The sequence below is a fragment of the Manis pentadactyla genome, chromosome 7 (assembly GCF_030020395.1).
Source record: "Manis pentadactyla isolate mManPen7 chromosome 7, mManPen7.hap1, whole genome shotgun sequence".
NCBI classification, from domain to species: domain Eukaryota; kingdom Metazoa; phylum Chordata; class Mammalia; order Pholidota; family Manidae; genus Manis; species Manis pentadactyla.
This window is the reverse complement of record NC_080025.1, coordinates 26,445,152-26,473,098: the sequence shown is the minus strand read 5'-3', so window position 1 is coordinate 26,473,098 and position 27,947 is coordinate 26,445,152. Positions and strand designations below refer to the sequence as shown.

General features: G+C 45.9%; 3 protein-coding genes across 3 annotated transcripts in view; all 3 read right to left on the bottom strand.

Moving 5' to 3' along the window:
• The window catches only part of LOC118935650 (forkhead box protein O3B-like), a 217,255-nt gene that overhangs the window by 17,012 nt on the left and 172,296 nt on the right, over window positions 1–27,947 (bottom strand). The window lies entirely within an intron of this gene.
• LOC130684359 (contactin-associated protein-like 5) lies at window positions 568–5,369 on the bottom strand. Its single transcript, XM_057505008.1, has 2 exons — window positions 4,543–5,369; window positions 568–1,457 (listed from the first exon to the last, which is right to left on the bottom strand). Exons 1-2 carry the CDS (start codon window positions 4,756–4,758, stop codon window positions 1,347–1,349), a joined length of 327 nt encoding a protein of 108 aa, XP_057360991.1. The 5' UTR covers window positions 4,759–5,369; the 3' UTR covers window positions 568–1,346.
• Window positions 25,961–27,947, bottom strand: part of LOC130684337 (contactin-associated protein-like 5) — a 122,834-nt gene continuing 120,847 nt past the window's right edge. The window contains exon 9 of the mRNA XM_057504952.1: window positions 25,961–26,001. Coding sequence (XP_057360935.1) covers window positions 25,961–26,001 — 41 coding nt within the window. The remainder of the gene's footprint in view (window positions 26,002–27,947) is intronic.

The following is a 27,947-nucleotide window of genomic DNA, read 5'->3' as shown; positions in this document are numbered from 1 at the left end:
GAGAGGGGATGTCAGGGGACAGAGTTAAAGTGTGAGGGTCGTCTGTGAGGAAGCAGTGGAGGTGGCCCGTGTCTGAGGGCCCCTCAGCCTGGCTAGCACGAGGTCTGCCCACTGAAGACGCTCCCCTTCTGGTTTCCTACTTCATGCTTTCTCCCTGGAGTCGGGCAGCTGGGAATGTGGTGTCTGAGCTCATCCATACCCCCTCCAAGGTGTGTGCAATCGCAGTGCATCTTAAGAATGCGTATGTTTAAGAAAAGACTGATGAAATTCTGAAGCAAATGGGACAAACCGTTTGGTGCTGGAGGGCAGCTGAGCAGCTGCTGTGGAAGGTGACCTGTAAACCCTGTGCCGACTCTGGGCCCAAATGACTCCGGCATAGACTGAAGGCCGCAGAGTCAGTACGTGTCTAAATTTGACTCTTCTATGTCTACCGTCAAGGAGACAAGAAAGGCAGATGACAAAAGAATAGAGAAGGAAATTCATTGAGGAAAATATCTATTTCATATGCAATGGGAATAAAATGGAGAAAATGAGGACCAATCAAAGACACATTTTATTTTTTTAAAAAAATGTCTGCCTGGAGAATACTGACATCTTTCGGGGCCTGACTCCAGGGTCACCAGCTCTGTGAAGCCTTCCGCACCCTCCTTCCTAGAAGGAACTGGTTACTATTTGTTTCTTTGCCTCTCTCCACCTAGAACAGACCCTATCCTAGTGTCTATGACCTGCTGTGGATCTACTTGTGACCTTGTGTCTATCCCCAGACCACATGCTTGGGGCAGGGCAGGATCCTGTCTATCTCTGTCTCTCAGACGGGAAGTATTCCTGACACAGGGTGGATGCTCTGAGTACGTGGCAAAGGGCAAGATTGTTGAGAGCTCACTGTACTGTGGAGAAGGCAGAGCCACCCCCCAACAGTGCTGTACAAGTCAGGTGTTTCTTTGGGGTGCTCTCAGCAGCTCCCCCAGATGCCCCTGCCCCTCCAGCCCCCTTCTGAGACACCACCCCAGGCCATGGAAATGCAGGCCTTCTCTTACCCAAGGACTCTCTGACCCCAAATGCCTTCCTGCCTCTCATCTTCCATCCCAGAAATTAAATCTCTTTTCTTCCTTTAGGAAAAGGGATCATTTTTCCTTTGAAAACATTGAAAAGACAGGAGGAGCTTAACCTGAGTAAGTCTCCAATTGGAGAAATTTCATGAAAAATAATGAAGGGCAAAGAATAGCGGACCTGGCAAATCAAAGCCCTGCCAGGGAGAGACTTGGAGGCATGACTTGGAATCACATTGCTCTTCTCCCCTGGCCTGGAGACCCATATGAGACCCATTTTCAAGCCAAGAGTTTTGTTCAGTGTTCATAGCGTTCACCCAGCCGGGTCCTCCCCAAGGCGTCCGAACCCAGAGGGCAGAGCCTGGAGCCGAGCCGTGTGACGTGGCTGGCTGGGGCATTTTCCTTCTCCTGGGGACAACCAAAAGGGTTCTTTCGAAAAGTGACCCTCTCATCACATTTCCAGATCCCCAAAGATGTTGTAAATCAAAGAAAAGTTAAGAAACCTGTATGAACAGAAGATTCCTAACTCCATTTCAGGGAGGTGAACCAATCTTATAAAATCCTTCCAGATAAACTCTCCTCGGTTAGACCTTTACCATCTTTGCTCGCCGAATTTTGTTCTCAATCTGTAAGTCTTCTAAACTCCCATTAGTATTTTCAGTGGCATATGTTTCATTTCAGTGGTAAATGTATCAAAGTCACACTAACAACACTCCTACCTCCTGGTGATGCAGTGTCCCCGTGCTACTCACCACAGGCAGGCCAGTGGCCTTCTGCCACAAACCTGCTGGCAACAACCTAAGGAGACAGCAGTTCCTAATTCCCCAGGGAAGCATCTCCATGTGTGTAGGTAGAGCCCTAGCAGAGGACACTGCCAGGAAAGGGCTAGAGAATCACGAATTCCATAGCCTGGGAAGAAACTCGGACCTTATTTTTCTCCACTGTCCACTTCTCGAATTCTTAGTTACAACTTCTCTGAAAATCATCACTTAATTACTACTTGATGACCTCCAGCGCAAGGACTGTCACTCAAGCTATTTTCCTCTATTGTTATGACTCCTGAGTTCCTAGGAGACTCATCCTTAAAGTTAGGCAAAGTCTAATGGCTGGTTAGACTGCTTGAGAAATCTGGGCAACCTGATGTCCTAATGTGTCTAGATTGTTTTTCAAAAATGGAGAGGGCATTTTCTGAGTCTTTTTCTTTTCATGTTTAGACAGAACTGCATCCTACTTTTCTTTGTTGTCCCCACAGTTCCGGGTGCTGTGAAGTGGGTTCAGTAAACATGCAGCGAGTCAGCAAGAGAATGACTCAATGGCAGGCTGCTTAGTTGTGTCTCTGTGGTCTCAGGAGGTGGCAGGCAATGCCCAGGGCCCCAGACCCTGGGTCACCAGCCCTGCCTACTGCGATGAGATGTCCCCAGAGCCAGGGGTGTGGTGCTGATCCCCTGGGGCCACTTGGGGGAGGGAGGGTCCCTCCTTGCTCACCACGGCTTGGACACCTGGTTCCCAAGAGTTAGAGCAGCTGCAAGGCCTGCCCTTTTGCACCTGCCTTGAGATCCAAGCTTCACACAGATGAGCAAACAAGGCACAAGAATCTCCTGCATTGGGCTGGAGTTTCAGGTGCAGGTGCCTGCAGGGTCGCCAAGCGGGCAGTGCATAAAAACTGGGGGGAGGGCAGAAGTCAGGACCACTCTTAATTAGGCAAGAATACAGAATAAGCCACCAGCCTCTGCAGGGGAGGACTGAATTCCAGCTCTTTGCCTTACTTGCTGTGGGATTTTAAGCAAGTTATTTAACTTCCATATTTAACGTCTTAATTCCTACAACTATAAGGTACTGGGTATATATTAATATCACCGATGACACAGGGCTGTTGTGAGGATTAAGTGCTGTGTACATTAATTAGAACAGTGCCCAGCACAGAGTAATATATCTATCTAGAGAGATACATTAATATATAGATATATTAATATAATTATACATAATAACAGCATATGGAGTAATTACATACACACAGTCTGACGAAGCCACTCCCACGTGCTGACCGCATCTGCAGGCACAGCCTGGCAGGGGCCATGCCCACAAGGGGCTGTCGGGAATCACTCTCACCTCCGTGGTCCACCTGATCAGAGTCGGACCGCACCACTGCAGGGGAAGATTGCTGGGCTGAGTGTCCGGCCCAAGCCGGGTCATGAACTGGCCGCTGGACCGTGTCAGTGAGTTTGTTAGTGCCTCAGAGCCCTCAGGCGGCCTTACCAGCCTCACAGAGGCAGTACAAGGGCAGAGCTCAGGGACTGACAGGGCACTATAACGGTGCCAATCATACAGATATCTGCCGATAAATACGAGGTCTGATGACCCATAATGCAGCCTTTCTCTCTTGCAGGCTCTTCACCACCAGAGCGTCTGGGAGTGACCAGTCATCATCCCAGGCTCTCTCTCTGCCCAGCAGGACGTCACTATTGTTACTGCATTATTATTATTGTACTTTGATGATTCCCTGTGACTCCACTCCCAGGCCCACTACTTTTGATGCTTGATTTAGGCCTTCCCATCATTCTTTAATTTCAGTGCTGTAAGCGGTCAGAAAGCAAGATGAAGTCAGGAAGAACAACCTCGAGGACAGGCAAGCAGGGGCAGCGGCCAAGTCTGCCTGAGGCCCAGGGGTGGCACAGTGTGCGTGGGCGTCTGGGCCCCTTTCTCCCGGGCACCCCCACAGTCCAGCCTGCGGTGGATGCTTCCAAAACCCAGACTCACCCCATCCTATCAGGAAATCACATATCCTTGATCACAGGCAAGGGTCCTTGGGACCAGACCGTGCCCTCTCTGCCTGTCAGACGTTCCATCCCCTGGGTTTCCGTTTCAGAGCTCGTGGCCGTGACTGTACCGACAGCCTACCATTGCAGGGTGGGATGAAGCAGTGAGGGAAGAAGCACCAGCTCCTCCCAACAGCTGTCTAATGAGGAGCCCTCCCCATTCTCTGTGTCCTGGACACGCCGTATCACTCTTAACCTCCCCATGGTCCATTTTTGCACAGTCCTTTCAAAATCTGACTTGCAGAAGCAAGCCCCATATTCTACAAGGTTATGACTCACATACCTATCTAAGGCCCAGGCACTCAGCTTCTGCTAAAGAAGCCTGGGTTTAGGCGGGTTGGTTCAACAGCCCTCGGGAAAGAGACTGCAGCAAGGTGACACGATACATGGGACGAGTGTCCTTCTGAAATCCAGGTGGCTGACGATCGTCTCCCTTACACTTGTGGATTCCAGCACCAAATAAATAGCAAAGAGTTACATTACACAGTGAGACAAATTCAAGTGTATACGTCTGAGACTGGCCATGACTTGACACTGGCTCTGAACATCGATCCCAACTCCCAACGTAAATACGACCTTGGGTTTGGCTGGACATGTGGGAGAAGCTGCCCAGTGGGACCCAATCTAGGTGGCAGTCACGTGGGGCTCCAGGACGCTCGCACTGTTCCCCAGCCCACCTGAAATGCCTGGGCTTCTTGCTGTCGGCATTCACCATTGTCGCAGAGCAGGACGGCCAGGGCATCCTGAGAAGAACTGATGTAAAGCAGGAGGCTGGGCACCTGGGCTGTCACGATGCTAACTGCAATGTTTTCCTTGGATAGAGCTGCATCCGCATACATCACTGAGGATGGGAGGCTTGCATTCTTGGTCACCGGGTACGGTTCTTGAAACATGTAAGTAACTGAAGTGCCAGCCTCAAATGCAGCAGAAACCTCTGCAAAACACAAGAGGGGGAAGTGCACCCTGAACCCTTCAGTGGGCCATTCAGGAGAGCTGTAACTGTGTATTGTTGGTGACCCATGGAGCTCTGTATGAGAGTTTGCACCTGAATTATAGGCTTCCCCCACTATGAAACTGCAGGAATCACATGCCTCCCATGATCATTTTGAAGCAGAAGATGTAATTATTATTTTCAAATGACAAAGCATGGGGCTTGCAGAGGTTAAGTACCTTGCACAGCTGGTAAAAGAGCTCAGATTTGTATCTAGAAGTTCACATCCAGTTTAATATACATTTGCAGAATAACCACCATGGGACAGGCTGATTTCTTGAGATGCAAAGAGAAAATGTCCCTGCCTCCAGGATAGTACAGAGAATTTTACTACAGCCTTTTACTTTCCAAACTGCAGTCCTAACAGCTCTGTGTTTGCCTGGTGCGTTAGGACTGTGAGCGGTCCCTAAACTCCTGAGCACAGGACCCTTGGGGCCAGCAGCACTTCCCTGTGGTGTTAGGCAAAGTGTGAGGACTCGTGGAAACAGAAGAGAGAATCTGTGGAAACATTAGAAAACATTTTGGTACTCTAGTTTTTAGAGGTCTAGGAATTGATACTCTTTTCCAAGAAAAAAAAAAAAGCCAAGACTTGGGCAAATCGGCCTTTCTATGGAGAGTAATAATGCTGTTAGGGCAACAACAGATAGGGTTCTGCTGCCCCCGGGAAGACAGGTGGCACCTGCGAGCTGGTGCTGTTCAATCATCAGGAGCATACGCCTCACCCAGCCCACCTGGGTAGTGTCTTCACTCCAGCTGTCGTCATTTTAATTCCATGCCACTAAATCAGAGGCACTAGCTCGGAAGCCTCACTCGATCTCTCCCTGTCTGTGTGGTCCCAGGCAAGTGACAGGGCCTGTGGGGACCGTTTCCTCATCTGACAGCTGGAGAGAAGACACTCGCCTCGGTAGTGCTTCCCCGTGGACAGATGAGAAGATGTGCACGCAGCACTTACGAGGGTTAGTCGCAAGTGTGAAATCACGCACTTTCCAGATTGGAGAATTTGCCCTGAACCCATCCCAATTTTCTTCACAAAATATATCTGTTTAATGATGCACATCTGTCCAAATACTAAGCTGTTCTCTTTCACTCAAGGCTCACTTTCACCTTTATCGCTGTACAGTATCAGAGTAGGGGGAAAGCTTCTTCTGTCAGCAACATACTGAGAACCTCTGACATACAGACCGGGCAGTAATATGAGGCCGCTCTGCCACAGTTCCTCTTTGTCCCGAAGGATATATGGAATATTCCCAATTCCCTAGGAAATTCTCTATTGAGTTGGTGGCCCCCAGGACATAACCAAATGTGGCTTTAGCTCCCTAATTCCATTGCGAATTGGTTCTACTTTTGTGAAAATTCTGCAACAGCCTGTACCAATGCCAAAAAACTTAACATTGCATATTCATGCATATTGCTCAGCAGTTTGGGAATACCAGCTGCTTTCTACTAACATTTCAGAGAAAGTGTTCTGCATTTATCATTCAGGTTCCAACATCAGAGCTCCTGATTACAGAGAGATGCAGAGACTCCTGACCGAGGATTGCCGGGGATCATCAGTTTGATTCAAGCACGTTCTACATGTGAATTTCCTTGCCACCTTCTGGTCCACATTTTGAGCCACACTATCTCCCAGTTAACAGAATGATGGCTTTTATTTGAGGTTGGTGTGTGTTCAAATGTAACTACAGTTCAGAGCATTCTATTATGAATAGCACATTAGATATGGGCATATATATTATATTTTCTTCTTTATACTTTGGACAGGAAATTAAAATGAAAGGAATTTTTAAACTAGAAATGTCCTACAGAATTCCTGTCTTCCCTCCTCCCTTAGTCTCAGTTCTAATTATTTTTAATGCTTGGATGTTGTAAATTTCAAGAAGCTCAGTTCGGCAAAACACCTGCATTCTTTTATTCTCTCAATTTCTTATATTTTATAATTTAAGAGGTTAAGCTCACTGATGATATTTAAGGTCCCTGACTGATTTTTTCAGAACATCCAAAACCACTGGGCTAAATGGGAGAAAACCCTTAGCATGGAGGTGATCTTGCAGAACCATGAAGCTACTGCAGGGCTGGGACCAGTACCAGAGGCGTCCCCTGAGGGCCTGCCTGGCAGAAGGGCTGGCTGGGTGCAGTCTGAGGAGACAGGACACACATCAAAAATAATTCTAACAACCCAGTGGAAAAGCCCCAGGGTGTGATATGTGAGCCACTGGGCAGCCATGTCTCCAGGTGCCCGGGGAGCCAGAGAACACCCAGCAGAGGGCTTGGCTGGGCCTCCCGCCAGCAGGAAGGAGGAGGCGTCGCTAAGAAACACGGTGACACTGCAGGGGTGCATGTCTCAGCCTCCAGCCTCCTCGCACATGCCACCAAGCCGCAGGCCATTCAAGGGAAGGCAGAAATGAAGTCGGTCTTGTGGTGGGTAGGACGACTGGAAGAAGTTATGTCAAATCATGGGATGTAAGAGGGACGCAGTAAACAAAGCTGGTCTTAATAATAACAGTAGAATTAGATTTAGAATTAGAGTAAGGGTTTAGACAGGCCTGGGTGATGAGGATACTGGCTGCCTAGAATCAGACAGGATGCTATTAATTCAGAAAAACATCCATCAAAACTAAATGGAACAATTGGAAATTTGAATGCTGAGTGGACATTTTATAATAGTTTCAGAATGGTTATTAAATTCTTCTTAGAGTGTTATTCCTGGGTATGTGTTTTTAGTGACTCTATCTTTTACCAATATATATTGAAATATTTATAGGTGAAATGTTGTGATATTTCAAATTTACTTCAAAGTAATAAAGGAGAGGAGAGGGCTACTGTCAATGTAACGTGAGTGCCATAAGCTGATGATTTTTGAAGCTAAACAGTAGATCCAGGGGCTTCTGAGGTCCTTCTCTCTCCCACGGCACATGATTGACTTTTCTGTAGTAAAAAGTGAAATACATACATATATATATGTGTGTGTGTGTGTGTGTATATATGTATTAGTTGGCAGGAAGAAAATATTACAGAGTTTTTGATAGGATTTGGCAATTGGCAAAGAGTACTTAAATATACAATATATCTTTTTCACAGATATTTCATTGCTAAGGAAATAAACAGTGCATGTGTCTATCACCACATTACTTGCATGCAAAATTTGGGCCAATCTAAAATTCCAAAGGAATAATTAGAGCAATGATAACGTTGGCAGACATTCTCCCAAGGTCTTTGTGAAGTGCTCACTGGATGCCCACCATAATCCTTTAGTGAAATACTCCTGAATTGTTCAAATTTTATAGACAAGAAAATGAAGGAATCATGAGGCTTAGTTACATAATCAGTGTCACGCGCTAGAGACTATGGGTGAGCCAGGGTCTGAACTCAGGCCGAGTCCCACCACCCTACAAGCTTAAGTGTTCTGGTGATAGAATGGGTTAAATAGTAGGCAACTCCACCAGATGGAATATAGTGCAATCATTACAACTGGTGAGTTCAATAGGAATGTCTATGCATTGAAATAAAGACAATTCAGGTTATGAGATGTAGCCAACAGAATTACCTCAACTCTACTAAATGGAAAGAAAAGAGGAAGAAGGAAATCAGATTTTCTTTTTAATGCTTGTCATTGAGTAATTGGATTGGGTTTTTACTTTTCTAGACTTCCAATTGTATTTCCAAATATAATTCCAAATTGATTATCTAACATTTAGTTAAAAAGTAATTTAAATGCTAACACCATGACAGTCCTACCCAGATTCTTTGTATAGTGGTGAAGGTGGAGGTGGACTAAAGACAAGTGGTGTTGGGGTAGTGGATGTCCACCTGCACAAGAATGAAGCTGGTCCCCTACCTCATACTGTACACAACAATTACCTCAAAATGGCTTAAAACTACAAAACTCTTAGAAGAGAACATTGGCAATAAATATTCATGACCTTTGGCTAGGCAAGGATTTCTTAGACCTAACACCAAAAGCAGGACAGAAAGGAATCAATAGGAAATAAGACATCACCAAAAGTGAACACTTCAGTGTTTCAAAAGATACTACAAGAAAGTGAAAAGGACAGAAAATATTTACAAAGCATGTATCTAATATGGGAATTATATTCAGAATATGCAAAGAATTCCTACAATGGAACAACAAAAAGAAAAAAAAATAACTCAACCAAAAAAATGGGCAAATATTGAGATAGGCATTTCACCAAAGAAGGCATATGAACTGCCAACAGGTACACGAAAAGACGTGCAAGGCCCTTAGTCGTCAGGGAAGTAGAAGCCCAGAGCGCACACCCACGGGAAGATGGCTCGGGCAGACAGAGAACAAGTACCGGCGGCCATGTGGGGAAGCTGGAATCCTCCTGCTTTGCTGGCGAGGATGTAAAACGGAGCAGCCACTTGGAAAGCAATTTGCTAGTTTCCTCCAAAAGTAAACACACAGGTACCACTCAACCCGGCAGTCCCCCTCCCAGGGGTACACCCAGGGGAACGAAGACACAGGCCCTCACAAAAACACACAAAAGAGTGTTGGCATTATTCATAAAAACCAGAGGATTGATCCCAGTGTCCATCAACAGATGAATGAACAAACAAAATATATTGCATCCACACAATGGAATAATCTTTGGAAATACAAAGGAATAAATTATGAAAAATGCTACCTAGAAAACTTTATGCAAAGTGAAAGAAACCAGACACAAAAGACCACATAGTATATGACTTGATGCATATGACATGTCCTCAGGGGCAAAGCCACAGCGAGAGGAAGTCGATTGGTGGTTTCCAGGGACTGGGGGAGAGGGACGAATGGGGAGCCGCTGTTGATGGGCATGAGATTTCTTTTGGATATGAGGAAAATACTCTGAAATTAGTGGTGAAGGTTGTGCATCTATATTTATATGCTAAAAACCACTGACCTGTACATTTTAACAGGGTGGATTTTATGGTATATAAATTACATTTCAATAATAAAACAAAGAGGAAACACACAAAACAACAAAAAATACCTATTTGAATCCTATCACTATATTCCTATACAGACTGGAATTGGGGTCCTAAGGGGAAAAAGGAACCAGACAGTTGCTGGATGGATCTCCAGGCCTGACATTTATTAGCAAGTCCCTAAGCCTCTGTGAATGTCAGTGTTTTCACATGTTAAATGCAGATATTAATATTTTCCCTACTATGCTGGGGGTAGGGGTTATTTGATGCAGTCAACAATTACTAGCTAATTTTGTGATCATTATTCCTTTGTACCATAATCAAAAGAATGCGGATCACCTCGCTGGGCCGTGGTTCTGGCCCAGGCACTGGTAAGGGGCGTATGTCCCTAATCCCACTCCAGATGTTTCCGGTACCTGCACACCCTCAAGCGCCCATGCCATAGCAAGTTAACAGGGAAGACTGCCCCACCAGAGAGCATGCCTGTCCAGGGCCGGCCTGGGGCTAAGGTCTCCCACTGTGCTCCCAAAGTACGTTTCCCAGCGGCAGCTGGCATGGCCAGAGACCTGGTTAACAGGTTCATCTTAGACTCTCTGTAGCTGCTGAATACAAAGAGAATGATGTCCTAGGGGTCGGAGGAAGAGGGAGAAGTTTGGAAACTGAATCATGAAGCAAGCTGAAAAGGCTAAGCACATGTTTGTCTGTGTCACATATAGATCAAAATAAAAAGTGGGGAGAGGGCACAGAGGATACTTCAACACAGCAATCAGACGACACGGCGGCAGGGACAGAAGATAATTCATAGGGGTTGGTGCAGAGAAAGGAGCCAGTGAAAAATTAGGCTGAACTTACAACAACATGATCTATGAGATGTTTGAATCATGTCCCTGGAGAAATGCAGAGGTCCACTGTTCTTTTTTTGTTTTTGTTCTTCCCAAACAGAAGAGCTGGGTATAGATCCTGCAAAACAATGCTAGCGTCCTTCAGTGACAGGCCTGGTTGGGTTTATTTCTGCATTTGCCCCTCCTTGGTTGTGGGACCAGACTAAGGGCGGCATTTAATGTTTTCAGGGCAAGTTATTCAGACCTCCCCGTGTGAAAATCAAGTCGTGCTTTGCTGGTCTTAGCTCATTGTAAGAGCCTACTGGGGGGGGCGACTTTATTTTGAGCTCCCACATGGGGACCAACATACAACTGGCCCTAGAATTTGTGCGACTTCCTTCCAAGAAGCACAATGCTTCTCCACAATAAGCAGCAAGTGATTCAGTCTAACTGGGGAGACCAGCATGAATGAACGAAGAGCTTTGATTACGTGCCCTTCAAGGCGAACACTTTTTTGGGGGCTCTTTTTTCCCCAGTGCTTTAAAGTTCCAATGGTAACATGGACTAAACAAAGCATCTAGGAGAGGTGTTAGGTAATGTGTTTTAGTGGACTGAGAAGAGTTATGTATAACTGCCATCATTGTTTGTATGTAAATGGTGTTCCAAAGTGATGAAAACATTTTGATAGTTTAAATGCTGCTTTTGAAATACCGTTTACATTCTTTGGTCAACAAACATTTTTTTTTTTTTTTTGCAGGGTAAGGACTCTTGCCTATTTTTTTTTTCTTTTTGAGAGGGCATCTCTCATATTTATTGATCAAATGGTTGTTAACAACAATAAAATTCTGTATAGGGGACTCAATGCTCAATGCACAATCATTAGTCCACCCCAAGCCTAATTTTCGTCAGTCTCCAATATTCTGAAGCATAATGAACAAGTTCTTACATGGTGAACAAGTTCTTACATAGTGAATAAGTTCTTACATGGTGAACAGTGCAAGGGCAGTCATCACAGAAACTTTCAGTTTTGATCACGCATCATGAACTATGAACAATTGAGACAGATATGATTATCCATTTGATTTTTATACTTGATACATATGTGGATCCCACATTTCTCCCTTTATTATTATTATTATTATTATTATTTTTGATAAAATGCTGAAGTGGTAGGTAGATGTAAGATAAAGGTAGAAAACTTACTTTAGTGTTGTTAAGAGAGCAAATGTAGATGATCAGGTGTGTGCCTGTAGACTATGTGTTAATCCAAGCTAGACAAGGGCAATAAAACATCTACGGATGCAGAAGATTTCTCTCAGAACAGGGGGGGTGAGGTTCTAAGCCTCACCTCTGTTGATCCCCAATTTGTCACCTGATGGCCCCCCTGCAACTGTGCCTGTCTTAGGTTGTTCCTCCTTGAGGAATCTTACCCGTCTCTGGCTAACCAGTCATCTTCCGGGGCCATACAGGGAAATGTTAAGTTGGTAAGTGAGAGGGAAGCCTTATTGTTTGAAAAGGTTAGCTTTTTACTTCTTTGCAGATTTATGCCCTGTGGCTTCTATGCCCAGCATTTGTCTTGAGGTATCTTTACCACTTAGAGGAATTATGATACTCGGTAAATTCGATATGAGGCACGAATTCTATTTAAGGATTGTAATTAGGAAGGAAGAAGAAAAGCTATAGAGGTAGCAGACAGAAGAAAACATGGGAAGATTGATTATTTCTTTGACATATCTTCTTGTACAGTAACTTCAGCATGTATAGGTTTTAAACTACTAATTAAATTGCGCACACACATTAACATAATAGGAGTATAGTTACATAACCAAAGCAGATCTATAATTACCAGCCATCTCCAGTGAAGCCAAGAAAACCAGTTAGGCACCTTAGGCATTTGTGAAAATTTGTCTACGATATGATGGATATTGTCCAACTGTACTTGAACAGTCTGAGAGAAATCAGACAAATTAAAACAGCCCATTCCTGGGGACTGTTCACATCCCATATATTCTTTTAACAGTAGATAGTCTATAGTTGTAAGATTTTGGAGTGCTACAACTTGCACTTCTCCTAATTCTTGGTTGAGTTCCAACAGTGTAGATCCAGGCAAATTTGTTGTTTTAATGTATGCACAGGCCAGCTTAGATATCTCCTTCCTCATTCCCATGGCAAGTCCAGGAACAGGTGGGATGAATGCAGCTACAACTGGATTCATCCTTTTGTTGATGAATGCAGCATCTGGTAGCACATTCCAACTGGAATGCAGCATCGCCTGGATCTTTGTTGAGGTTTTTTGATGATCATCTTCTGGTATGACTCTTCCAGAGAGTGCGGATGTTGGAAGTTCTTCTTCATATCATATCTTAGTTCATTTTCTGGGTAGCCAAATTAGGCATTGATCCTCTGTATAAACACAAACAGACCCTTTGCCCACACTTTGATCTGCCCTTTATACCATTGTGTAGAACTCATTGGAGGTCACCACACAGGAACTGCTCTTTTTTTTTTTTTTTAAGAGAAAGGAATATTATCAGAAAAGTGTACCTCCATAGCCAATCATCTGACACCCTTTAAGTGATCAAAATTAAGGATATTTAAAGCATGCATTAATCATTGATTTACAGTTAGTTTTATCCTATCATGGAGTAATCCCCCTTTTCTTTCTTTCTTTTTTTTTTTTTTGTTATCTTTAATCTACACTTACATGAAGAACATTATGTTTCCTAGGCTCTCCCCTATACCAGGTCTCCCCCATAAACCCCTTTACAGTCACTGTCCATCAGCATACAAAATGTTGTAGAAACACTACTTGCCTTCTCTGTGTTGTACAGCCCTCCCTTTTCTCCTACCCCCCCATGCATGCTAATCTTAATACCCCCTTCTTCCTCCCCCCCTTATCCCTCCCTACCCACCCATCCTCCCCAGTCCCTTTCCCTTTGGTACCTGTTAGTCCATTCTTGAGTTCTGTGATTCCGCTGCTGTTTTGTTCCTTCAGTTTTTCCTTTGTTCTTATACTCCACAGATGAGTGAGATCATTTGGTATTTCTCTTTCTCCGCTTGGCTTATTTCACTGAGCATAATACCCTCCAGCTCCATCCATGTTGCTTCAAATGGTAGGATTTGCCCTCTTCTTATGGCTGAGTAGTATTCCATTGTGTATATGTACCACATCTTCTTTATCCATTCATCTACCGATGGACATTTAGGTTGTTTCCAATTCTTGGCTATTGTAAATAGTGCTGCGATAAACATAGGGGTGCATCTGTCTTTCTCAAACTTGATTGCTGTGTTCTTGGGGTAAATTCCTAGGAGTGCAATTCCTGGGTCAAATGGTAAGTCTGTTTTGAGCATTTTGATGAACCTCCATACTGCTTTCCACAATGGTTGAGCTAATTTACATTCCCACCAGCAGTGTAGGAGGGTTCCCCTTTCTCCACAGCCTCGCCAACATTTGTTGTTGTTTGTCTTTTGGATGGCAGCCATCCTTACTGGTGTGAAGTGATACCTCATTGTAGTTTTAATTTGCATTTCTCTGATAATTAGTGATGTGGAGCATCTTTTCATGTATCTGTTGGCCATCTGTATTTCTTTTTTGGAGAACTGTCTATTCAGTTCCTCTGCCCATTTTTTAATTGTATTATTTGATTTTTGTTTGTTGAGGTGTGTGAGCTCCTTATATATTCTGGACGTCAAGCCTTTATCGGATGTGTCATTTTCAAATATATTCTCCCATACTGTAGGGATCCTTTTTGTTCTATTGATGGTGTCTTTTGCTGTACAGAAGCTTTTCAGCTTAATATAGTCCCACTTACTCATTTTTGCTGTTGTTTTCCTTGCCCGGGGAGATATGTTCAAGAAGACGTCACTCATGTGTATGTCTAAGAGGTTTTTACCTATGTTTTCTTCCAAGAGTTTAATGGTTTCATGACTTACATTCAGGTCTTTGATCCATTTTGAGTTTACTTTTGTATATGGGGTTAGACAATGGTCCAGTTTCATTCTCCTACATGTAGCTGTCCAGTTTTGCCAGCACCATCTGTTGAAGAGGCTGTCATTTCGCCATTGTATGTCCATGGCTCCTTTATCAAATATTAATTGACCATATATGTCTGGGTTAATGTCTGGAGTCTCTATTCTGTTCCATTGGTCTGTGGCTCTGCTCTTGTGCCAGTACCAAATTGTCTTGATTACTATGGCTTTATAGTAGAGCTTACAGTTGGGGAGTGAGATCCCCCCTACTTTATTCTTCTTTGTCAGGATTGCTTTGGCTATTCGGGGTCTTTGGTGTTTCCATATGAATTTTTTAATTATTTGTTCCAGTTCATTGAGGAATGTTGCTGGAAGTTTCATAGGGATTGCATCAAATCTGTATATTGCTTTGGGCAGGATGGCCATTTTGACGATATTAATTCTTCCTAGCCATGAGCATGGGATGAGTTTCCATCTGTTAGTGTCCCCTTTAATTTCTCTTAAGAGTGACTTGTAGTTTTCAGAGTATAAGTCTTTCACTTCTTTGGTTAGGTTTATTCCTAGGTATTTTATTTTTTTTGATGCAATTGTGAATGGAGTTGTTTTCCTGATTTCTCTTTCTGTTGGTTCATTGTTAGTATATAGGAAAGCCACAGATTGCTGTATGTTGATTTTGTATCCTGTAACTTTGCTGTATTCTGATATCAGTTCTAGTAGATTTGGGGTGGAGTCTTTAGGGTTTTTTATGTACAGTATCATGTCATCTGAAATAGTGACAGTTTAACTTCTTCTTTACCAATCTGGATTCCTTGTATTTCTTTGTTTTGTCTGATTGCCATGGCTAGGACCTCCAGTACTATGTTAAATAACAGTGGAGAGAGTGGGCATCGCTGTCTAGTTCCCGATCTCAGAGGAAATGCTTTCAGCTTCTCGCTGTTCAGTATAATGTTGGCTGTGAGTTTATCATAGATGGCCTTTATTATGTTGAGGTACTTGCCCTCTATTCCCATTTTGCTGAGAGTTTTTATCATGAATGTATGTTGAACTTTGTCAAATGCTTTTTCAGCATCTATGGAGATGATCATGTGGTTTTTGTCTTTCTTTTTGTTGATGTGGTGGATGATGTTGATGGACTTTCGAATGTTGTACCATCCTTGCATCCCTGGGATGAAACCCACTTGGTCATGGTGTATGACCCTTTTGATGTAGTTTTGAATTCGGTTTGCTAATATTTTGTTGAGTATTTTTGCATCTACGTTCATCAGGGATATTGGTCTGTAGTTTTCTTTTTTGGTGGGGTCTTTGCCTGGTTTTGGTATTAGGGTGATGTTAGCTTCATAGAATGAGTTTGGGAGTATCCCCTCCTCTTCTATTTTTTGGAAAACTTTAAAGAGAATGGGTATTATGTCTTCCCTGTATGTCTGATAAAATTCCGAGGTAAATCCATCTGGCCCGGGGGTTTTGTTCTTTGGTAGTTTTTTGATTACCGCTTCAATTTCGTTGCTGGTAATTGGTCTGTTTAGATTTTCTGTCTCTTTCTGGGTCAATCTTGGAAGGTTGTATTTTTCTAGGAAGATGTCCATTTCTCCTAGGTTTCCCAGTTTGTTAGCATATAGGTTTTCATAGTATTCTCTAATAATTCTTTGTATTTCTGTGGGGTCCGTCGTGATTTTTCCTTTCTCGTTTCTGATACTGTTGATTTGTGTTGACTCTCTTTTCTTCTTAATAAGTCTGGCTAGAGGCTTATCTATTTTGTTTATTTTCTCGAAGAACCAGCTCTTGGTTTCATTGATTTTTGCTATTGTTTTATTTTTCTCAATTTTATTTATTTCTTCTCTGATCTTTATTATGTCCCTCCTTCTGCTGACCTTAGGCCTCATCTGTTCTTCTTTTTCCAATTTTGATAATTGTGACATTAGACCATTCATTTGGGATTGCTCTTCCTTTTTTAAATATGCCTGGATTGCTATATACTTTCCTCTTAAGACTGCTTTTGCTGTGTCCCACAGAAGTTGGGGCTTAGTGTTGTTGTTGTCATTTGTTTCCATATATTGCTGGATCTCCATTTTGATTTGGTCATTGATCCATTGATTATTTAGGAGCGTGTTGTTAAGCCTCCATGTGTTTGTGAGCCTCTTTGCTTTCTTTGTACAGTTTATTTCTAGTTTTATGCCTTTGTGGTCTGAAAAGTTGGTTGGTAGGATTTCAATCTTTTGAAATTTTCTGAGGCTCTTTTTGTGGCCTAGTATGTGGTGTATTCTGGAGAATGTTCCATGTGCACTTGAGAAGAATGTATATCCTGTTGCTTTTGAATGTAGAGTTCTATAGATGTCTATTAGGTCCATCTGTTCTAATGTGTTGTTCAGTGCTTCCATGTCCTTACTTATTTTCTGCCCAGTGGATCTATCCTTTGGGGTGAGTGGTGTGTTGAAGTCTCCTAGAATGAATGCATTGCAGTCTATATCCCCCTTTATTTCTGTTAGTATTTGTTTCACATATGCTGGTGCTCCTGTGTTGGGTTCATATGTATTTAGAATGGTTATATCCTCTTGGTGGACTGAGCCCTTTATCATTATGTAGTGTCCTTCTTTATCTCTTGTTACTTTCTTTGTTTTGAAGTCTATTTTGTCTGATATTAGTACTGCAACCCCTGCTTTCTTCTCACTGTTGTTTGCTTGAAATATGTTTTTCCATCCCTTGACTTTTAGTCTGTACATGTCTTTGGGTTTGAGGTGAGTTTCTTGTAAGCAGCATATAGATGGGTCTTGCTTTTTCATCCATTCTCTTACTCTGTGTCTTTTGATTGGTGCATTCAACCCATTAACATTTAGGGTGACTATTGAAAGATATGTACTTATTGCCATTGCAGGCTTTAAATTCGTGGTTACCAAAGGTTCAAGGTTAGCCTCTTTAGTATCTTACTGCCTAACTTAGCTCACTTATTGAGCTGTTATATACACTGTCTGGAGATTCTTTTCTTCTCTCCCTTCTTGTTCCTCCTCCTCGATTCTTCATATGTTGGGTGTTTTGTGCTGTGCTCTTTCTAGGGGTGCTCCCATCTAGAGCATTCCCTGTAAGATGTTCTGTAGAGGTGGTTTGTGGAAAGCAAATTCCCTCAGCTTTAGTTTGTCTGGGAATTGTTTAATCCCACCGTCGTATTTGAATGATAGTCTTGCTGGATACAGTATCCTTGTTTCAAGGCCCTTCTTTTTCATTGTATTAAATATATCATGCCATTCTCTTCTGGCCTGTAGGGTTTCTGTTGAGAAATCTGATGTTAGCCTGATGGGTTTCCCTTTATAGGTGACCTTTTTCTCTCTAGCTGCCTTTAACACTCTTTCCTTGTCCTTGATCTTTGCCATTTTAATTATTATGTGTCTTGGTGTTGCCCTTCTTGGATCCTTTCTGTTGGGGGTTCTGTGTATTTCCGTGGTCTGTTCGATTACTTCCTCCCCCAGTGTGGGGAAGTTTTCAGCAATTATTTCTTCTAAGATACTTTCCATCTCTTTTCCTCTCTCTTCTTCTTCTCTGACCCCTATAATACGGATATTGTTCCTTTTAGATTGGTCACACAGTTCTCTTAATATTGTTTCATTCCTGGAGATCCTTTTATCTCTCTCTATGTCAGCTTCTATGCGTCCCTGTTCTCTGGTTTCAATTCCATCAATGGCCTCTTGCATTCTATCAATTCTGCTTATAAACCCTTCCAGAGTTTGTTTCATTTCTGCGATCTCCTTTCTGGCATCTGTGATCTCCCTCCGGACTTCATCCCATTTCTCTTGCGTATTTCTCTGCATCTCTGTCAGCATGTTTATGATTCTTATTTTGAATTCTTTTTCAGGAAGACTGGTTAGGTCTGTGTCCTTCTCTGGTGTTGTCTCTGTGATCTATGTCTGCCTGTAGCTTTGCCTTTTCATGGTGATAGGAATAGTTTGCAGAGCTGGGACGAGTGATGGCTGGAAGGACTTCCTTTCTTGTTGGTTTGTGGCCCTCCTCTCCTGGGAGAACAGCGACCTCTAGTGGCTTGTGCTGCGCAGCTGCACGCAGACAGGGCTTCTGCTTCCTGCCCGGCTGCTATGGAGTTAATCTCCGCTGTTGCTGTGGGCGTGGCCTGGCTCGGGCAGCTGCTCCAAAGTGGTGGAGTCGCGTTGGAGCAGGAGCTGCTGGGAGGCTATTTATCTCCATAAGGGGCCTCCCTGCTCCCTGCAGCCCAGGGGTTAGGGTGCCCAGAGATCCCCGGATTCCCTACCTCTGGATTAAGTGTCCCGCCCTACCCCTTTAAGACTTCCATAAAGCACCTGCCAAAACAAAACAACGACCACCAAAAAAAAAAAAAAATGATCGCGCCCTTTTCTTATGTCCTCCGGCGCCTGGCCTCCAGTGCCTGCTCACTGTTCTTGCTGCCCTGTTTTCCCAGTATCGAGGGCCCTGCACTCTGGCCCGGATGGCGGGGGCTGGGTGTTCAGCAGTCCTGGGCTCCGTCTCCCTCCCGCTCTGCCTGCTCTTCTCCTGCCGGGAGCTGGGGGGAGGGGCGCTTGGCCCCCGCGGGGCCGGGGCTTGTATCTTACCCCCTTCGCGAGGCGCTGGGTTCTCTCAGGTGCGGATGTGGTCTGGATATTGTCCTGTATCCTCTGGTCTTTATTCTAGGAAGGGTTGTCTTTGTTATATTTTCATAGATATATGTTGTTTTCGGAGGAGATTTCCGCTGCTCTACTCACGCCGCCATCTTCTGCTCCTCTCCTGAGACATTTAAAGTACAGTGAGAATGACCCAAAACTAGGGGATCCTTTCAATCCCAGTCGCTGCAAAACACCATGACACAACGAACTATGAACTAAACTGCACAATGAATTATATTTCAGTTTTCAGCAGGCTGTTTTTTATTCTTTACAAAGGAGAAATTAGAGGTCCAGCTCCTTTTCCTTTATGGAGAGGTAGCACGTGACTGAGGCTAGAATAATTTGAAAAGGTGCCCCTGGCGCCCACACTCACGCCTGGTCTCTACTTCCTGACGCTACCTACTACTTGTAGTTGAAGGCATGACTCTTTGTCTGAAACTTGAATTCTGCAGAGCAGGGCAGCCACAGCCTTCCCTCCCCCTGGCTCACAGCCCCTCTCCCTGGCCTGCCCAGCCTGGGCATTTGCTTTCTGGGGTATCTCTGCTTCCTCCTACACCCAGAGGTGAGGTCAAAGTGCAACCCCCTCAGGCCTCCTTGGAGCCCTCAGCAACCCTGTAAACCATCTTCTACCCTGACTTCTCGTCATGTGCCACTTTGCAATCAGAAAACCAACTGAGTGTGAACATTTGATTCTGTCCTTCCTGTTTAATGTCCTGGAGTGACTAGTCCTTGTCTGGAGCAGTGAGCTCAGCTCTCTCAGCAGAGCTGACGGAGCATGACAGATCTGGCCTCCTCCCACACTCTCTGCTCTGACCTCAGTGCCCCGGGCACCCTGAACTAATGGCCCCACCAAGCCCCAGGTCAACTTTGGCTTTGGGCTCTTCCTGTGCCCCACTTAGGTGGCGTGTTGTCTTCCCCCAGCCCTCCACTGCTCACGCCACTGTCCTGCATGGCAGAGCTCAGCCTCAGCTGCACCAGGGTCAGCTGGGGTGACAGGTGTGCGCTGTGTTTGGCCACACCCCCAGCAGGACCACTTAACCAGTGGACATGGCCTTCCTGTGACTTTGCAACTGCTGCTCTAATAGAATGGCTTTTCTCCTTACTTGTCTGTATCTTGTCCAGAGTTCCCTGTAAGGCTGGAAAAGCAACAACAGAAATGTGACGTTACTCTTAGAGCAACTGGAAGTCATGTTTTTTGAGGCTCCTACTTAATCTGCAAGCTGCTTGAAAATCAGAACTGTACCTCTAATTCTAAAAAAATATATTGGTATGCCGAAACTTGCTAATTCTGCATTGAATACTCAGCGGGAAAGAAGGTGTTCATATTACTCATGTTGCACAATGAGGAAGCAGCATCAGAAAGATTGCTTCTCCAAAGCTGAGAATCAGACACAGAGAGGAGTCAGGCTGGGATCTCTTGGCCTTCCAAGCATGCACACCTTCAGAGCCCTAAAATCCTACTAAAACAAACGATCTGATGACACAACGCCATCGGCAGGGATGTTCCGCCTCCTTCCTCTGGTTTCAGATGGTTTCTCCCGCCAGGCAACGTGCACGTGTGCGTTTATCCTCTCAGCTCCCCATCACTCTTCCTGACACCTCACACCACTAGTCGGCTCGCCCAGCCAGAAGCAATTCTGCATGAAGAATGCAGCTGGCCCTTGGCATCCAGCGTGTTTATGATGATGATGTTTCCTTGGACTGAGTATGAATCAACTCTTAAAAACATCACTATCATCATTCTGCGCCCGTCTCAGAAAACCTCCATGTGTCAGCTCGACACACGCTCATTGCTTCCAGAGAGCATCTCAGTTCCTTGGGCCCTTCTTGAGCGCAAATGCAAGAGCCCGTATTTCTCTCCTGTGGGCCTGCCTGCCTTCCTGGCCGCACGCAAGCCATACTTTTACGTGGAGGGCCCTTTCCCTGGAAAACACTGAATGTGCCACCTCGGGCCACTGTTGCACAGAAACGAGCAGTGTGACTTCCTTTCTTCCCTCCCCTCCCCTCCCTCCTCTTCCTTTTCCTTCCCTTCCCTCCCCTTCTCTCCTCCCTCCCTCCCTCCCTTCCTCTTTTTTTCTTTCTTTCTGTTGCTTGCCTATTGCTTCCTCATTTAACAGTCAGCAACTGCTTTCTACATGAACTACTTTGTCTGAAGTCTTCAGCCAGCTCAAGTACAGGCATATTTACCACCTAGATTTCCAAATCTGAAGTGGCAGCAAGCTTGGCATGTATACGAGGGATAAAGACAGACACCCTCACCATCCGTTACCTTCTGTTTTTGCCTGGCCTCTCTGACCGGCAGTCTTTAACCAGAAGGAAATTCTTGTGGAAACTTTGGTTCAAAATGTGATTTCCTTAAGGACAAAGTACGCATCTGGTGAGTGTTGCCATACAGAGTGATTTCTTACTCCTGAATCAACAAACACACAAAGTCTGACAACACAGATGACACTCACGGGATGTTTAAGAGGCAAAGTGATGACAGTGATAGTCAGTGTGAGCCAGGAGCTTCCTGCGTAGAAGCCACCTTCCATGCACGGCGCTTCCCGGGCGCTCCCTCCTGCCGAAGGTCTAGGGGATGGGACGAAACTGCGTGATGACCAAACAGCCTTAAAGGGCAAAAGACAAACTCCTGTGAAGGAGGAGAGACTGTGGCGCCTGCAAGAGCAACTGGGTGAGAAATACAGCTGAGCCGCAGGTCCTTTCTGGCATCAGGAGAAGACCTGGCACCTTCCAGGCTGGCTGCCTTGCCAGCTTGCTGCCCAGTGGGAGGGGTGCCAGCGTCTCCTGGGCACTGGGGTCCTGACAGACACTCTGATTAGTTTTCCTCAGGGTGGCCCTGCTGAGCAAAGGTATTGCCCAGCAGCTAACCCACAGACTCATTCAAAGAAACAACCAGATAAAGTAAAAGCCTCTAATTACAAGCTTTAAAGAATTTTCCCTAACAGTCGACATGACCCAGAGTGATTTTACGGATGAACGCAGGAGACCCTGAACTGTAAGAAGAGCCTACAATTCACTAAAAGGAAACATCTGTGGCAGGCCAGGGCTGGCCAGATCTCACAGTCCAGACTATTAGTGCCCTCACGACGTCGGGATGCATTTATGCCACAGCCACTTGGCGGCTTTTCTTATTCTGAGCTTTCTTCCTGCAGCTGATGGCTGCAGTGTGACTAGGGACACATAGTCAAAAGTGAGAAGCAACTCTTGTCAGAAAAATTACCTACAACTTGGAAACAAAGCAGGAAAATAGAAGGATAATTTTTCCATTAAAGATGGAAACAATTTATAATTCTAAAGATGGCCTGTTGAACAGCAGTTTTGTGTTTAACCTGACAACTGAATCCTTACATTTTCATTGTTGTTAAGTTGCCTCTACATACCTAGTTTTTCAGATGCTCTCTGGCCTGGTCGTAACATCTTACAGACACCCTCATTAATTAACAAGTTATATAAAATCTTAAACACATGTTCATTTTCTGTTTGCCTGAGACTCATGATTTTGCCTTTTTGAAGATTATATTTGAATATAGACTGTATCAATTAAAACAGTGTTTCTTATTATTAGAAAGTATAAAACTGTGATGGAAAGCTCTTGATTCCATATGCACCATTACAGAGACAATAATAATAACAGTAAAAATAGAAGTGTTTAGTCCTTTGTAAACATGAAGCTGCAGCAAGCCAGACACATTATCCTCTACATTTTCCTGCTGGGAACGCCAGGTGCCCACGGAGCTTAAAGGGCCTTCAGGACGAAGAGGAAGGAAGAGACGTGATATTGCAGAAAAGGAAGGAGGTGAAAAATGAGAGTGAGCACACAAGGCACAAAAAAGGACGGATCCAGAGGGAACACGAAGGCAGCGGCTCTGGAGGGGAGTGGAGCTCGGAGGCCGGGGACTCCAGCCTACCGAGGGGCTGTGAGAAGGAACGGACTCTCCCACGCATGGGGTCCTCGGTCCCCGTCCGCACCCGACTCCCGGAGCGGGGCTCCTCCGCTCGCGAGCCGCTTCCTACCCAGGCCTGCGTGGCGAGCCCTCCCGGGCCTGCGCCGGCCTGGCCAGCGGGCAGCGGCCTCCCCCTGAGCCGCCCCAGCCCGCGTGCAGTTGCCAGTTCAGCAAAATGGTGCAGGCTGGGCTGTGAGGGGCCCACTCCCGGCCTTAGGGAGACTCCGGCCGAGGAAGAAGGGGACGCGGCTGATGCCAGGCGGAATGAAGGGGGCGTCTTACCCGAGAACTGAGCACTTGGGTCAGGAAGGCTGGGAGGCCCTTTGGCCTTTGCCACGGCTCCGTCCCAGCCGCAGGCCGAGGGAGGGCCAGGAGGGGAGAGCACTGGGCGCGCAGGGGGCACCACGCGGCGGGGACGGGGCGGCCAGCATAAGTGCGCGCCTGGCGCTGGCGGCGGGACCCCCTCCCCGGGGAGGGCCCTCTCCTGCCTGGGCAAGGCCATCACTGCCAGGCCTCCTCCTCCATCCCGCGTAAAGGAAGCCCACCGTCCTGAGCCGGAGCCGGGGGCTGAGTGGGGCGGGCGCTGAGTCCGCAGGGACAGCTCATTAGCAAGCCTGGGGTGCCGTGCGCCGCCCGGAACTGTGGCGGGGGAACCTCTGCCTCTGGAGCTGCAGCCGCGGCACATCCCGCATCCGACGCGCCGCCGTGGGGGGCCGCTTCTCTGACTTGTGCAAAAGGACAGCGTCCAGGGTGGGGCGGGATGCCTCCCCTGAGAGCTATTGCAGCAGGTGACTGTGTTTGTGAATGTCAAATATCACAAATTTCTAGGGGAGGGAGTGCTTCGTTATCCCACCAAGCCAGAAACACAATCTCCCATTTGAAAGGATCTTTTGCTTGCAACTCCACTCTAATAACCCCTCATAGGAAATTCCAGTTGGGAGGAGAAACGTCCTCTGCCATAGTCAACTTTCAACTGATTTGGGAGGCACTGAGTATGAAGCCCAAGGGCAGACGGAAAATCTGAGGCCAGAAAAGGTAAAGGACATGACTTGGACTATGAATTATCTGGTAAGGGAAGGGCCAGCGTTTGGAGCGCTGCATCTGATCACTTTCATTAACTGACTGGACATTTATTGAACACTAAATACACCAGAGAACCTACAACGGGGGTCTGGACTAAAGATATTCGAGGCTATGTGTGCCCACTAGGAAACCAGTGGAGGGCCGAGAGGCATGATCAGGAGGTTACCATCCAGCACGATGGGCCTCCTCACAAGGGCGGAGGGCTGGGCTGGGGAACAAACACCCCTGTGGAAACACAGCTAATTTGAATGAGCAAAAGGCTATATCCTCAAGGAACATGGTCTGCCAGGCTGGGGTTCCCATCCTAGTTAGTGGGGGAGGACCCCCGGAAGGGGCTGAGCCGAACAGGGCAGACCCAACTCCAAGGAACCCACTGACTTTACAGAGAGTCCTGGAGGAGAAGGTGGGAGAAGAGGAGGCATTCTTCTACGGCTACTCCTCAGGAGGGAGGAAGAAGAAATGTCATTTAAGAAAGTTACTTTGATTTCAAAAAGTGTGTGTGTGTGTGTGCACGTGTGTATGTTGTAAAACAACCCACCTGATTTGGCCTCAGGTTGTGTTCCCCAGAAAGCAGGCTACGGGATGGAGTTAAAGGGCAGGAGGTTTGGAGGGGAGCCTTGGGAATGCACCCCGAGATGGGAGGGGGGAAGAGGGCGAGAGAGGAGGGTGAGCTGGGCACAGGCTAGACCACGGCTGTGCAGCCCATGGGAGTACGGGAGCCAGGACCACTACCCGAGCTGGGCCCAAATGCCGGCCCGCATGCCCTGGGTTCTGCTGGCACTGCATGCGACCCCTGGGGAGGGTCTGGCTGTGAGGCACTGCTCCGTCCAGGGGGGCAGAGAGCCTCCTACAGACTCCCAGCGGCAGGGCGACAAGTCTGTCTGGAGAGGGACCCTGGTCAGCAATCCCACCATCTGTCACAGGTTCTCAAGCCTCCATACACCAAGGCAGCCCCTGACCCTTTAGCCTGAGATGTGGACTAAGAAGCCGGGAGCTGAATTAACGTAGCACTTCTCTCCTCTTCTACAACCTCTCTTTCCTCCTCAAGAGGCTCTGCAGCCAAATCCCTGTCCCCTGGATCAGAGGAACATGGTGACAAAATGAGAGCGGAGTGCCAATCTGCCAGTCACACTTGGCCGAGAATTTTCATCATATCCCGTCTCCCCTCTCCCTCTGCTCAAGAGCTTTCTCACCTCCTCCCTGAATCCCCCTGGTGACTCTGCCCTGAATCCCTGGGGATATGGAAACAGGTGCCGCGGGCTTCAGGTAAGCTCCCGGCATCGCCCTGCCCCTTGGGTGCTCTGCTTTCCAGCCTGGAGTTTGATCCCGCTTGTCCTGGCCACATGGGCGCAAGGGCCTCTTGCCTTTGGAAAAGGTGCAACTTCCCACTCCTCAGACTGGGTCCTTGAGCACCCACAGAGCACTGTTTTATTTTCCAAAAAGATCTGGCTTGTATTTCTTTTTATAATTGTCACTCCAGCTGTACATAAACAGTTCTGTCCTAATTTTTTATTTCTTTCCTGAGTTATAAATTCAGGTGACTGGCAGTGCCAGAGGAGTCAGAATGGCTGCCTCTAACGCTGAGGATCTGCGTGGTCTATGCCCCTGGGCTGCAGGAAAATTCGGTGCCATGTGGCATCTTCCTTTAAAAAAAGACAGTATGATTCATGGTAGGTTTTGCCAAGGCAAGCACTAAAGAAATAACAACAAGAAAACTGCATTTTCCTTCAGTTGCTCATTATCTATTCGATGTGGACCAGGTATATGGTGCACTGAGCTTCAGCTAAAACAGAAGAAGTAGCCGATAAAGACTTCAAAAGAAAGTTTCTGGAATATTAGGAGGCAGAAAACACTAAACGGACTATTGAGATTGGGTAAATATATTCAATTCTCAACCTGCTCAAGAAGAGATACCATTTTGCAAAAGGGATGATTTAATCATTTACTTCTCTCAAAATCAAACAGAACCAATGTTCTTTCAAAACACTTTGAAGCTGTAACAATTAGATTTTGTGCAGCATTGGTGCTGTGGAAGAGCAATCCACGAGGAACCAGGTGGCCTGCACTGTTTTCTTCATTGCAGAGCAGCTATTGAGTGACTACCGGGTGCTCCTCTGGGTACTTGGTACGAGGCACAAATCAAAGCCCCATGGAACTTGCCTTCTAGCATTGTGAGGTCTCTCCCCAATTTCTCAAACGAATCAGGGCAATTAGTCTTATTTAACTATTATGGGACTTCAGAAATTAAGACAAAACAAGAGAAAAGGAAGTACAGTAACACAAAAATGAGACTCACGGCCCCACCTCATTACAAAATGTGCACTCTGTAATTGCAGCACATTTGTAAAGATGTGATGTCAGATTTGGGGAGAATGAGACATATTCCTTGCTGTTACATTCACATGGGCATGTAGATAAGGGTGATTGTCATTCCTAATATACACCTGGAGACAGGAGATCCTCAAGTCATGCACGATCAGTTACTACTCTTCATTTTTACTTTGCAGATAAAGACCATGAGGTCACTTAGGTTAGCAGTTTCCCTAGCAAGGTCCCATGGCTTCTTGGCAGTTAACCTGGACACGCACACCCAGGTCCCTTCATTTCACTTCTGGCAATGGATGCTGGTTCTTGGATTTCTCTTGCTCATTCTCCTATGGACTGGCACATTCATAGTGAACAGTAAAGTGCTGGGGCCAAAGTAAGAATTTCAGAGAGGAGGCAACGTGAAGCTTGCAGCATGCATTTCAGAAGCTCTGTGTTAGGAAGTTTCTTGTACTCTGTTAAGGAAAAGTGGCCAGTGAGATGGACGGCTGCACATGCCCCTTACCCGCCTGGGGATGGAGGCCTGAAGGTGCAGTCCTGATTCTGGGAATCCAGCATGCACTGACTCATGTATAAACACTTCAACTGGTCACATCCCAGTGACAGGGGCAGTGTTGAGAGGCACATTCTCTCCTATAAAATCCCACCCATTCCTGACACCCAGGAAGCACTCAAGGGCCCAGAAGCCAGGCCAGTGGTCACAAGGCTGAATGACACTGCTTTGACTGACAGATCTTTCAGTGGCCAAAGGTGTCTAGATGGACATATGCAAATTAATATGCAACAGCTGCCACATTCAGTCTATCCCAGGAAAGAAGTCCATACCAATGATATCTTTTTCTGACCACCAAATATAAATACCCAGTGTCTCTACATTTCTGAATGACAGGGAATGCAAATTTTCATTTTAGCTGCTATAGCCAAATAGAGTTTCTTGAGTTTTTTTTTGTGTGTGTGTATTTTGTTTTTCACTTGGGGGAGGGGCATTAGATCATGCAAAGTGGAAATACTGGCAGTTCAGCTTTTTTGGCTGCATGACATTTCTAAATGGGCATATCTTTGAACACTGAACAACAGAATTCAAACCAACAGGCAAAAATTACCTGCAATAGCCATTTTTTTTTCTTCTCCACGTACATAAAAACAAAGTCACCCGAGCGAGTAACAGCTGAGATGGAACCTACGGCGGCAGCTGCAGGAGAGGCTGGTGCTCTTCCCGCAGCCGACCTTGGCTGCAGCCCGTGTGAGCCCCTCCCTGGGCCCCCGACGCGCTCTCCCAGCCCGCTGCATTTGTGACCCGTGTCCCGAAATGTCTGGAGGAGAAACCTGCCCTGAGATACAGCTGTCTCTTTCCCTCTTGACTTGCACAGAGTTTACTACATATTCAGCCTATATGATAACTTC